The 12,391-nt window shown below is 57.1% G+C and overlaps 3 protein-coding genes across 3 annotated transcripts in view; 2 read left to right on the forward strand and 1 right to left on the reverse strand.

The window, feature by feature from the left end:
* CD81 (CD81 molecule) overlaps positions 1-91 on the forward strand; it is a 15,437-nt gene extending 15,346 nt beyond the window's left edge. Inside the window, exon 8 of the mRNA XM_006860811.1 lies at positions 29-91. Coding sequence (XP_006860873.1) covers positions 29-91 — 63 coding nt within the window. The remainder of the gene's footprint in view (positions 1-28) is intronic.
* A 3,642-nt stretch (positions 92-3,733) lies between these two features.
* On the forward strand, positions 3,734-4,633 carry TSSC4 (tumor suppressing subtransferable candidate 4). The gene has a single exon (XM_006861030.1). The coding sequence runs from the start codon at positions 3,734-3,736 to the stop codon at positions 4,631-4,633; it is 900 nt and encodes a 299-aa protein (XP_006861092.1).
* A 628-nt stretch (positions 4,634-5,261) lies between these two features.
* TRPM5 (transient receptor potential cation channel, subfamily M, member 5) overlaps positions 5,262-12,391 on the reverse strand; it is a 21,993-nt gene continuing 14,863 nt past the window's right edge. Inside the window, exons 16-24 of the mRNA XM_006861031.1 lie at positions 11,976-12,094; positions 11,718-11,850; positions 11,461-11,635; positions 7,155-7,308; positions 6,743-6,924; positions 6,230-6,362; positions 5,792-5,864; positions 5,586-5,640; positions 5,262-5,350 (exon numbers count right to left, since the gene is read on the reverse strand). Coding sequence (XP_006861093.1) covers positions 5,262-5,350; positions 5,586-5,640; positions 5,792-5,864; positions 6,230-6,362; positions 6,743-6,924; positions 7,155-7,308; positions 11,461-11,635; positions 11,718-11,850; positions 11,976-12,094 — 1,113 coding nt within the window. The remainder of the gene's footprint in view (positions 5,351-5,585; positions 5,641-5,791; positions 5,865-6,229; positions 6,363-6,742; positions 6,925-7,154; positions 7,309-11,460; positions 11,636-11,717; positions 11,851-11,975; positions 12,095-12,391) is intronic.

Below are 12,391 nucleotides of genomic sequence, written 5' to 3' on the forward strand. Positions count from 1 at the left end.
CCACGCCTCACGCACCCTCCCCCTGCAGATCTTCGAGATGATCCTGAGCATGGTGTTGTGCTGTGGCATCCGCAACAGCTCCGTGTACTGAGGCCCGCGGCGCCCCCTGTACATAGTGTCCCCCTATTATCACTCTGTGCACTTGCCCTTCCTGCTGCCCACGTCCCCTCTTCTGCCCCGTCACTTTTCCGGGCGGTAGGGGAGCAGGAGCTGGCTGCCCAGTGGGAATGAGGGCCGCAGGGGCAGGGCCCACCAGGGGCTGGGCGGCCTTCCCTCCCCTCCTCCACGTTTCTAGAGCCGGATCTGAACCGGCTGAAGTCCCGCTCCTTTCTAACGAGTTACCTTCCACTGTAATCACATTTTCAACCGTCAGTCAATAAAGAAGGAAAAACCAGGCATGCCAGCCCGTCTCCGACTCTCTGTCTGGGCTGGAGGAGCCACCCAGCCCTTCCCCCTTGCCCTGGGGTGGGACAGCAGGGACAGAGAAGGATGTGTGCCCCACCCTCCAAGACAGCCTCCTCCCTTCTCCTGACGCCATCCAAGCCTTGGGTTTCCACCAGTCCAGCTAGGCTCACTGTCCAGTAGGGCCGTGAGGGATTTGGTGTGGGCGCCAGGATTCCTGATTCTCTTCCTTCCTTCCTTTCCTCCCGCCCGTCTGGGTGCTGGTATAACTTGGCTGGGGCTAGAGTGGGCCACGGCAGAGTAAAGCTGCCCAGCATGGTGAAAAGGCTTTAAGCTGGGGCTTGTCCTAGGACAAGTTGCTTTGTCATGGAGGCTGGGTGGTGTCCACATCTGACTGACCCTGGAACCAATCCCAGCCTTGGGAGGCTCCTACCGCGGGCCCATCCACACCTGGGACGGAGAGTTCGGCTACAGGGAAGATCTGCAGAGTCCCCATCTCAATTGGGGTGCCTGAGGGTCCATCTGCCCAAGGCAGCCGCCCAGGGGCTGAGAGCCTGCCTGCCTTTTCCACACAGTGGGTTCCCAGAGAGGTTGGGGACGGACTGTGATGAATGAGGCCACCCGAAGTTGGCTGGGGAAGGAGGTGGGAGGGGGCAGAGCCCAGTCACCCACTAAGCAAGGTCCCTATGGGTCCAGTTGTGCCTACCCGCCCATTTGCAGGGCTGTCCGCCCACGTGAACAGGCTCATCCCAGGGCATCACGTCATCTCCTTGAACCCTTAGTTTCCCAGCAGAAACACCTTGTGTGTGGGGGGGTGGGCAGGGGGGGGGAGCCCGAAGGTGCCCCCGGCAGGGAAGAGGCATTCATTGCAGATCGCTTAGGACTTAGAAGTTAGGGAGATGGCTCAGCTCGGGGAGAACTTGGGGCCTGGCTCACCATGAGCCTACAGGGAGTGACTGAGGGAGGCCAGGCAGCCAGCCTCTGGTGTCCGGCACAGTCCCACCAGCTGTGGGGGGTCTATCACCCTGGGAGCCTGGCCGGCGTGGTGAACCTGGAAGGATGCACGCCCTTCCCCGCACAGGGCTGCCCCTCCAAGCCTCTGCGAGTGACCACCCTCTAGTGTCCCATGTCAGCTGTACGCATGGGGCAGGCATGACTGGGAAGCATCCGGAAGGCCAGTGGCGGTGCCCAGACAGGGCTTGTCCTTGGGCAGCTTCGAGAAAAGCCCATCGGGAGAGGCGGCGAGGCCAGGCACTCAGGACAGCCCGGCTCACACACGTGCACAGAGTCCGAATTTCCCAGATGTCCCTTAGCCCTGGTCAGCTAGACCCTGGGGCTGCGTTACTGCAGGGACCTGTTTGGGGGGCTCGGGAAAGGTGGGGCCAGGCGCTGGGAGTCAGCGTCCGCACTCCGATTGGCACTGACCATGCCCAAGAGGCGAAGGTCCATTGCTTCCGGCCAGCACCGGAAATGGCCTGAGACAGGCTTTGTGCCCGCGGAGCGCGAGAACACTCTTCCGGCCTGAGGCCGTCGTGGTCCTCGTGATTGCCAGTAGGTGGCGCAGGGCCCCGGAAGGCCTCGCGTAGCCGCTAGCCCTTGAGCATTCTGGGAGTCGTATCCGCCCGCCTCCCTCTCTTTTCTCCTTTGTCAATTCCAGGTTTGTTTCTCGAAGGAGCACCGGCGTCTCAGAGCGGTGGCAAGTCGACCTCAGGCAAGAGGGGGCCGGGAGTTTAGAATGAGAAACCAGCGCTAGCAAGCTCCGGACTACGAATCCCGGCAGGCCTCGGGAGCAGTGGCCCAGTGCCTTAAGGGAGTTGTAGTTCTCTGGACTCGAAAAGTCTGTGGCACTTGACCAATCAAGGACTCGGTTTCCCAGAGGGCCAAGCGTAGCGCCCCGGCAGGCGGCGCGACCAAAATGGAGGCGGCTGGGCCACAGTAAACCGGTAGGTTAGTGGTGCGGGAGGCCGTCGGGAGGCCGCATTCCGCAGCCTGCGCCCCCGAACTCCACCACTTGGAGGTCTCGATGTCCCCTGCCCTTTCGCAAGCTGGCCCTCGGGACCCGAGCCTCTCGATGCCGGGTCCGCCGCGGAAAGGGTGCTCCGTGCACGTGCAGCGGACGACAGGGCTCTGCTTTCAAGGGGGCGAGAGTAGAGCAGAGGAAAGTAGTGTCCCCGATCCCTGCCACCTGGTCGGCCCCACGCGAGCTTTCAGGAACCCCAGCGCCTCCCGGGCTAGTTCCTCATCACCGTCACCCCTAAAACCCCACCGATGGCCCACGGATCAGCCTTCAGTGGCTTTGAGAAGCTGGAGGCTGGCTAGACTCCCGGCTTCCACCTGGGTAACGGGAGCCCATTTGGCTGGGACAGCGCAGTGGGTTGAGCTCCCTACCCCCTTTCGCGGCTGAAGCCTTCTCTTCCCCGAGTGAGCCCCGTGTGTGTTTCGCCTGCCTTTGATCCCATGGAGCGCACGCAGAGCCGCCCGCCTGTTGTTCCCCAACCGCCTCGGGTACATGAGCCCCGGGCGCTCCAAGGAGGGCAGTTGGGGAGAGCAGGAGCTGACTGAGGGGGCTGTCCTCAGCCTGGGAACAAGTTCCAAGGCTCCCAGTCCCAACCGACCAAGGCCAGGCCGATCGTTACAGAAAGTGGAGCCGGGATGTCCTGAAGGAAGTTCCCAAACTAGAGTAGAGGAGACGGATGAGAGGCTGCCACCCTGGCTCCTCCTTCCAGCCTAGACTGGACAGCTGACTGGTGATGCCCCCGAGCAGACCACTCTGCCACGCTGGGTCGCAGCCATTGCTACCAGGGGCTAGGAGTGACATCAAGATTGCCGCAAGGTCGGAGGTTCAAACCCACCACATGCTCAGAAACTATCTACACGGTTACTGTGAGTCCGAACTGACTCCACAGCACTTAATGAGCACATCAACCAAGTGTCCAAGAGTGTCCACTCGGGGCCCATGAACCAGAGTGCCCCTCCCTCAGCACTGGGCATCATCGCACACCCTCACTCTTTGGTCTGATGGGTGCGTGACTTTCTCCCCAGTCCCACCTAACTACGTGGAGAGAGGCGTTTGGTATGGAGACGACCACATCATTGCTTTGAGGACCTCTTTAGGACGCCCCCTGCCTGGCTGCCCACCCAGCGTGCCAGTGTCGGCCACAGACACCAAAAAGCAAGGGAGGTAAGAGACGGGCTCTCCCAGGGTGGGTCCTGCCCTTGTGGTGGAGGCCACAGTTTTTCTGATGCCCCCTCCCGTGAAGGGAACAGTTCTGAGCGCTGACCGTGTCCTCACTGGGCTGTTTGGTGTAGGTGTGGTGTGACCCCAGGACAGATGGCGGAGGCAGGGTTGGGTAAGGTGGAACAGGACACAGAGCTGGACACCCTGCCGTCAGACACGGTCTCCCTTAGCGACTCGGACTCCGACCTCAGCTTCCCTGGCAGTGCGGAAGTAGAAGCCCTGTCCCCAGAGGAGCTGCGTGGTGAGGCTGACGCCACCGATTCAGACCCCGATGAGCCCCCCTCGCCCCAGGCACACAAGCCCCGAGCTGCTGTCCAACCTTTCCACCTGCCGGGCATGAGCCCTACCTTCTCCCAGCGCAGCCGGGACATCTTTGACTGCCTGGAGGGGGTGGCTCACACCGGCACAGGAGATGGTGAGGGCTTCAAGCGGCCCCTGGCACCTCCAGACCAAGCTCCAGGGGAGGGCCGAGCTAGGACTGGGCGAAGTACTGCCCCTCCGAGGGGCCCCTCCGTCCCGGACTATGTGAGCCACCCCGAGCGCTGGATCAAATACAGCCTAGAGAATGTGACTGAGTGCAGCGAACAAAGCAACCGGGCTGCGGCTCTGGCCTTCCTGGACTCCCGGAGTGTCCCCGCCCCCCCAGAACACGCCCCCTCCTTCAACCAGGACCCCTCCAGCCGCGGGCAGGGCAGGATCCTTTTCAGCAAACCGGCCAGGCCTGAGAGGAGCCGGGGCCTCCGGAGGCCAGGGGAGGCTGAGGACACGGTGAAGCTGGCCCACCTGGCCACAAGCCCAGAGACTGAAGAGAGTGGCCCCCGGGGGAGCCTGCAGGAGGTGGCGAAGGCTGAGGCGGACCCCGCTGGGCCAGCATCAGGCCCTGGGGCACCTGCGCAGATGGAGACTGTTGGTTTCCATGGCAGCAGGAAGCGGAGCAGGGAGCACTTCCGGAGTAAAGGCAGCAGCCCTGAGGGACCCGGAGCCGAGCCCTGACAGGCAATGCCCAGTCTAAGGGCCATGAAGGGACCACACTGCTGTTCCTGCTCCCTGGCTCAGGGGACAGACGTGGGAAGGCAGTGTGGTGGCGGGTTGGAGGTGGAGCCCGCAGCCCCTGGGTATCAAGGCCCCTGCCTGGGAGCCCTTCTGTAACTGTCATGTGGGGACAGTAAAAGTTTAGACTCTTCATCCAGGCTCCATGTGTTGTCTCTGCCCCCACGGCTCTGTGGGACCAACCACACACTCCCACACTGGGCTCGGGCCACCCCTCTAGTTGCTCCTGACCCTAGTGGGGCAGGAGGGGACAGGAGCCCTCAGTGTTCAACATCTCTGGGGAAGATGGGACCACCAGGCAGGGAGGATGCCCCTCTGGCCCACTGCTGGTCAGCCGAGTGTGGTCTATACTTCAGTTTCATCGGGACACTTTGAAGGGGGGCCAATGTGGAGACCCACCCTACCCCGCAGCTGGCCAAGTGAACCGAAGGGAAGAGATGACAACGACCAGCATGTCAAACACTCTCTTAACAGACTACAGGGGGCAGCGGGGTGTTTGAGGTGCGTCCACCCCAAAGGGCACTTTACTCAGGTATTCCGCCGCCTGCTCAGGGGGCACTCCGGAAACAGCTCAGATGTTGGAGGGCAGCGGGCCAGCCCCAGGGCCCCCTCCGTGGTCAGCAGAGGGCTGTTCGCTCCTACTGCAGCAATTCTGAGAACCTGGGGGGTGGGGTGGGGGGTGGAAGGCCTCTTCTCAGCGCTGGACATCCAGCCCTGGGAAGGTGAGGGGGCCTGTGCGGAACCCAGGGACACACATGGTGGTCCTGAGGTTGGAGAACCACGGGAGCCGGGTAGCCCGCCCAGGTCTGGTCCCAGTGGAGGGCCCGCCCAGGGGTCTCAGGCTACTGGACCTGGTTCCACCCTCTAGATGCGCACCCGCTCAAGTCCCACTTACACGTGCCGGCCAGCGTGTCAGCAACGGCAGACAGGAGCACTGTGCAGTAGCTGACCTGCAAGAGGAAGAAATGTCCAGGCGAGCCCCGCCCCCTCCCTCTGCTAAATGGATGAGGGGACAAGGACCAAAGTCAACTCCCTGAGGAAGGTCTCTGCAACCCGAACCCGAGGGTCAGCAGAGTGTGGGCACCCTGAGGCCACGCTTACCTGGGATTCTAAGCCCTTGATGCGCTTCTCCTGTTCCCGCAGTCCCCCCAGGCACGTCGCCACCGTGTCCACCCTGAAACAGAGCACATGGCCCCCGGTGGGCTTGACGCCTGCTCCCCCAATGGGCCCCTCTCAGCACCAGGGTGGCGCCAACTTCTCCTCTGCCCTTCGCCCCGACAGCGGAGGGTCGTGGAAGAGGGTCTAGCAGAGACGTAGGGCAGAGACCTCCGCCGTAGGTAGACCACGCTGTTCCCGCACAACTCATGCCTTGGGTCAGGAGGTCTTGTCCCTCTCTATGCCTCAGTTTCCCCAGAGGCCACCTCCCTGCTCGAGTAACAATGACTGAGGGTCTGGCAAAGACTAAAGACCCAGCCTGCAGGCCCCGGCGACTCTCACCGTGACCTGTGGGCGTCCCCCTGCCGGCGGGAGCCCCCTCACCTGTGAGCGGTTTTCCGCAGGACCTCCGCGGTGCTGTCCTTCCTCCGCCTCTCCAGGCTGCTCAGAAAGTTCTCCTTCTGGACCGTCTCCCACGTGACTATCTTCTGGTCTAGGGGATCCGGTAGGTCTCGCTCTGGGAAGCGGGGCAGTAGTTGGACCTCAAGGAAGATCCCAGGCCTGGCCTCAGGGATAAGAGTAGAAGTACCCCCTTCTCCCATTCAAGTGGGGTAGGCCCCAACCTAGCAGGTTACTGGGCACACAGGCCCAGCAGGCAGGGCAGGGGACAGGAACACAGCCTAGTGGGCCCCTTGGCCTGGCCGGACCAAGGCTGGGCTCGGCCCTACCCAAAAGCACCCCCATCATCTGTCCTCCCCCAGCTCCGCCCTCCCAGCTCCCAGCTCCCCCAGCTCCGCCCTCCCAGCCCCCAGCCCCCCCTGAGCTCCGCCCTCCCATCCCTCCCTCCTGGAGCTCCGCCCTCCCAAGGCCCAGACCCCGCGGGAGCTCCGCCCTCACCCAGGCGCCGCCCCTTGCGCTCCGCCCCCTTGCCGGAGGCCTTCTTGAGTAGCAGGCTCAGATGGCTGAGGATTATGAAGGGCGGGGCCAGCGAGGGGCGCTCGTGGTATTCCACAATCAAGCTGTAGCGCTGAGACTTCCAGAACATGTCGGCATTGCCCTGTACCACCTGGAACGTATAGCTGTGGGGACGTGAGCGGGGCTGGGGGCGCAGATAGCCACCCATCTCTGTGGGCAGCGGGTCTGGGGTAGGGTTCACTCCTCCTGACCCTGGGCTCCCCGTACGCCGCCTGATAGCTGCCTGGACTAGACTTCAGGCCCCGTGTACCCAGGCTGGTCGGGGCGGGGTCCCCAGGGCCACCGCAGCTGGACGGTGCAGAGGGAGGGCGACTGGGGGCCAGAGAGCAAGCACCTGAACATGGCGATGAGCAAGTTCATGAGCAGCACGTTGGTGACCAGCAGGAAGGTGACCAGCAACAGGATGACCAGCCAGTTGGCATAGAGGTTGGGGCAGGAGGGCGAGTCCCCCAGCATCAGCGGGTGGGTGGAGCAGTTCACCCGCACTTCTGAAACACAGGGTCATGGGGAAGGGTTTGGGGCCCAGTGGGCAGCTGACCAGTGGGGTTGAGATGCCGGCAGAGCCAGGCCATTGGGGGCGCTGGAGGAGGAGCTGCGTAGCCTGTCCCAGGCTCCACGGTGGGGAAGAGGGTCAAGCAGTTTTACCACTCTGGGATCAGTACTCCAAGGGCACCTTGTAGGTGTGTGTATTTGTGTGTGTCTGTGTACGTGTACACACGGATGTCTTTCTATGATTGTCCTTCTGGTCTACATGTTGAGACTGACCTCAGACCACTTTGGGATGGGGTTCTGGAGTCTCTGACCTGTGGCCTTCCTCAACGTGCCCTCTGGCCACTTCCTCCATGCATGCTGGCGTGGGTGGATGTCGGAGGCAGCTAGAGGAGTCTGGTTTCCTGAATCCTCTGTTCTGCTAAGTGATTGTGGCAGCCAACCACATATGAGTTATGAGTGTGTGTCTGGGTCTGCAAACCGCAGTCTTGCCCCCTAACTTCCCTGTCTGTATCCATTAGTCTGCCCCAGACTGAAGCTGGGCAGCCCATTCAATCCTGCACCCCAGAGAGGTGGTGGGGCCAGGGCCTGGAGGGCTGAATTTCTGAAGCCTGGTGACTCCATACGATAAGCACTGAGCTGTGGACCACGAGAGCCACGGTTCAAGTCCGCCAGCCGCTTCATGGGAGAACTATAATGCTTTCTGCTCCTTCAACATTTTAATAGCCTCAGAAACCCGATACAGGGCTGCTAAGAGTTGGAACCAACTCCATGGCACTTAACATCATCAATCAATCAATCATAAAATCCTTTTGTGGCAACAACCACCACTTTCTGTCAGTTTGTCAGTGATGATGAAATTGAAAGATTCTACCAACTTCTTCAGCCTGAAATTGATCAAACATGCAATCGAGGTGTATTGATAATGACTGGAATTGGAATTCAAAAGATGGAAACAAAAAGGAAGGAATAGTAGTTGGAAAATATGGCCTTGGTGATAGAAACAAATGCTGGAGATCGCATGACAGAATTTTACAAGACCAATGACTTCTTCATTGCAAATACCTTTTAAACAACATAAAAGATGACTATACACATGGACCTCACCAGATGGAATACACAGAAATCAAATTGACTACATCTGTAGAAAGAGACAGTGGGAAAGCTCCATATAATCAGCTAAAACAAGGCCAGGGGCGGACTGTGGAACAGACCATCAATTGCTCATATGCGAGTTCAGGCTGAAGACAATTAAAACAAATCCACGAGAGCCAAAATAAGACCCTGAACATATCCCACCTGAATTTAGAGATCCTCTAAAGATCAGATTTGATGCATTAGATACTAAAGACCAAAGACCAGAAGAATTGTGGGATGACATCAAGACCACCATACAGGAAGAAAGCAAAAACTCATTAAGAAGACAATAAAGAAGGAAAAGACCAAAATGGATGTCAGAAGAGACACTGAAACTTGCTCTCCAGTGTAGAGATGCTAAAGCAAATGGAAGAAATGAAGGAGGTACAAGAGCTGAACAGAAAATGTTGAAGGTCAGCTAAAGACGACAGTCAAATATTATAATGAAATGTACAAAGATCTGGAGTTAGAAAACCAAAAGGGAAGAACACGCTCAGCATTTCTCAAGCTGAGGGAACTGAAGAAAAAGTTCAAGCATCACCTTGCAATATTAAAGGATTCTATAAGCAAAATATTGAATGATGCAGAAGGCATCAAAAGATCGAAGGAATACACAGAGTCACTGTACCAAAAAGGAATGGTCAACGTTCAACCGATTCAAGAGGTAGAATAAAATCAAGAGCCAATAATATTGAAGGAAGAAGTCCAAGGTGCACTGAAGGCATTGGCAAAGAACAAGGCACTAGGAATTGATGGAACACAAATGGAAATCTTTCCATAAAGACTGATGTGGCACGGGAGGCACTCACTCATCTATGCCAAGAAATTTGGAAGACAACTATGTGGCCAGCTGACTAGAAGAGATCCGTATTTGTGCCCATTCCAAAGACAGATGATCCAAACAGAATGCAGAAATCATCAGACAATGTCATTGATACCATGCAAATAAAATTCTACTAAAGATCATATTAAAATGGCTACAATCATGCATTGACAGAAAAATTCCAGATGTTCAAGCCGGATTTAGAAGAGGATCTGGAACAAGGGGTATTATTGCTGACGTCAGATGGATCTTGCTTGAAAGCGGAGAATGCCAAAAAGCTATTTACCTGTGCTTTATTGACTATGCAAAGGCTTTTTTGATTGTGTAGATCATGACAATCTATGGACAACACAGCAGAGAATGAGTATTCTGGAACACTTAATTGTGCTCATGAGGAACCTGTACATAGACCAAGAGGCAGTTGTTCAAACAGAACAAGGGAACATCGAATGGTTTAAAATCAGGAAACGTGGGTGCCAGGGTTGTACTCTTTCACCATATTTATTCAATCTGTATGCTGAGCAAATAATCCGAGAAGCTGGATTATATGAAGAAGAATATGACATCAGGAGTAGAGGAAGACTCATTAATAACCTGCGATATGCAGATGACACAACCTTGCTTGCTGAAAGTGAAGAGAACTTAAAATACTTACTGATGAAGATCAAAGGTCACAACCTTCCCTATGGGTTACACCTCAATGTAAAGAAAACAAAAATCCTCACTACTGGACCAATAAATAACATGCATATAAATAGAGAAAAGATTGAAGTTATCAAAGACTTTATTTTGCTTGTATCAACCATAAATACTCATGGAAGCAGCAGTCAAGAAATCAAATGACTTACTGCTTTAGGCAAATCTGCTGCACAAGACCTCTTTAAAGTGTTGAAGAGCAAAGATGTCAGTTTGAGGACTAAGGTGCGGCTGACCCAAGCCATGGTATTTTCAATCACCTCATATGGATGCGAAAGCTGGACAGTGAATAAGGAAGATCGTAGAAGAATTGATGCCTTTGAGTTGTGGTGTTGGAGGAGAATACTGAAAGTGCCATGGACTGCAAAAAAACCAATAGATCTGTTTTGGAAGAAGTGCAGCCAGAGTGCTCCTTGGAAGCCAGGATGGCCAGACTTTGTCTCTCATACTTCAGACATATTATAACGAGTGACTAGTCGCTGGAGAAGGTCATCATGCTTGGTAACATGGAGGGTAAGAGAAAAAGAGGAAGACCCCCCCCAACGAGATGGCTTGGCACAGTGGCAGCAGCAGTGGGCTCAAGCGTGGCAACGATTGTGAGGTTGGCGCAGGACTGGGGAGTGTTTTGTTCTGTTGTGCAGAGTCACTATGAGTCAGTACTGACTAGATGGCACCCAACAACAACGCCAAGTGGTACCGAGCCCCCCTCCCTCCCTCCTTCCCTCCCTTATGATTCTGAAAGGGGCAGTGGTGGTGGAAATTCGATAGTCTCTGGGGCTGGAACCATGAAAATGACTCTCTTCATAACATCTGGGCCTGCAAGCTGGGATGAGGAAGCTGGACCTCAGTTTCCCTCTCAGGCCAGAATATGTTATGAATTCCTCTCCACCGAGCTTCAGGCTGTCCTCACTATGAGCTGGACATAGATAGGGAGCTGGACAGAGGAATTAAGCTGGGAGGGCCCTGAACGGGTGGGGAAACTGGGATCAGAGAGAAGGGGTGAATGTGAGGCTGAACAGTGAATCCCGCCCTCCCACACGACTCTGCTGACTAGGCAGTGATCTAGAAATCTTTCTGAGGCAGCTGGGTAAGGAGGTAGCATAGGAGGATCTGTGCTGAGCAAACATGGGGGTGCTACAGCAGGGAATGTGGGAGCCCACACCCCACTAGGGTGATTTCCATGAGGGTGCTGCTCCCTCCCAGCCAGCTCACACCCTGGTGCTTCCTCAGCAGAAAGGTACCCAGGGTCGTGGTGGGTGATGGGGGGACCTTGCCATAAAGAGGGATGTGGGGGAGGGGCATAGGCCAGCCAGATCCAGACTCCCGGGGACAGTCATTGTGGGGAGCCCCTGTCATGCCCCCAGACTGCTTGCCCATTCTCAGCCCAGCACAGACCCCTGCCTCAGCCCAAGCTGGGATCAGGTGTGGATCTCGCAGGGCCCACTGCCCACCCGCCTGCTCCCACGTGGCCCGCGGGCCCCGCCCCCGGCCGCACCATCAATCTCGTCCAGCGGGATCTGCCCAAAGATCTGCAAGTAGGGCCGGTAGAGCACGCGGCGGAAGATCCACTCCGGACGGCCATCGTTGGGGTGAAGCAGCGCCTGCGTGGTCACGCCGTAGGCCACGAGCCACACGCTCAGGAAGAAGAGGAAGAAAAAGACGTCCTTCATCTCAGAGCGGAAAGGCGCATTAGCAGGGAGGGGTAGGGAGGGCTGGGGGCAGGGGGCAGGGGGCAGGGGCGGCGGGCCTCACCATGCGCTCCACAATGATGATCTTGGGGCCAAGCTGCTTGTGGACAGCGAAGATGTGGATCAGCCGTAAAGCAAACACCATGAAGTCCACAGCCATCACTGTCCGGCCTGCCTCAAACACACTGGGCAGCACCCTGGCCGGGGACAAGGGCTAGGCTGCTGGGCAGCCCCAAGGACACAGGCCATGGGGCCAACTCCAGACCTGGGGATGGCCTGCCCATCCCCTACAGCTGCTCCTGTCAGGCCTGGGGACACAGACCTGCAGGTGACACCAACGATGAACAGGAAGATGGCCACCATGTCACACTTGTTCCAGTTGTCCTCCACATAGAGCGTGAACTTCTTCACCAGGTTTGTGTCCTCGTCTGTGAAGAAGCCCTAGTGGAGAGATAGCAGTCCTCTTAGAGTTACCTGGGACCATCAGGGATCAGGGATCAGCCTCTGATCAGGGACCATGGCTCAGTCTGTGACTAGGATTGAAGATTCGTTCAAGATTGAATCAGGCCTAACACTGGGATAAAGACTGAGATCAAACTGGGTGTAGTCTCAGAGCTCTCTGTGATGAGTGTCCAGGAGTGGTGTTCGCACTTAGTCTATGCTCAGGGCCAGGGCTCAGACTCTGGCTGGAGAAATAGAGTCAGTCTGCAACTGGGATCAGCGCTCAGTCTGCAACTG

This window comes from Chrysochloris asiatica, unplaced genomic scaffold, assembly GCF_000296735.1.
Source record: "Chrysochloris asiatica unplaced genomic scaffold, ChrAsi1.0 scaffold00040, whole genome shotgun sequence".
NCBI classification, from domain to species: domain Eukaryota; kingdom Metazoa; phylum Chordata; class Mammalia; order Afrosoricida; family Chrysochloridae; genus Chrysochloris; species Chrysochloris asiatica.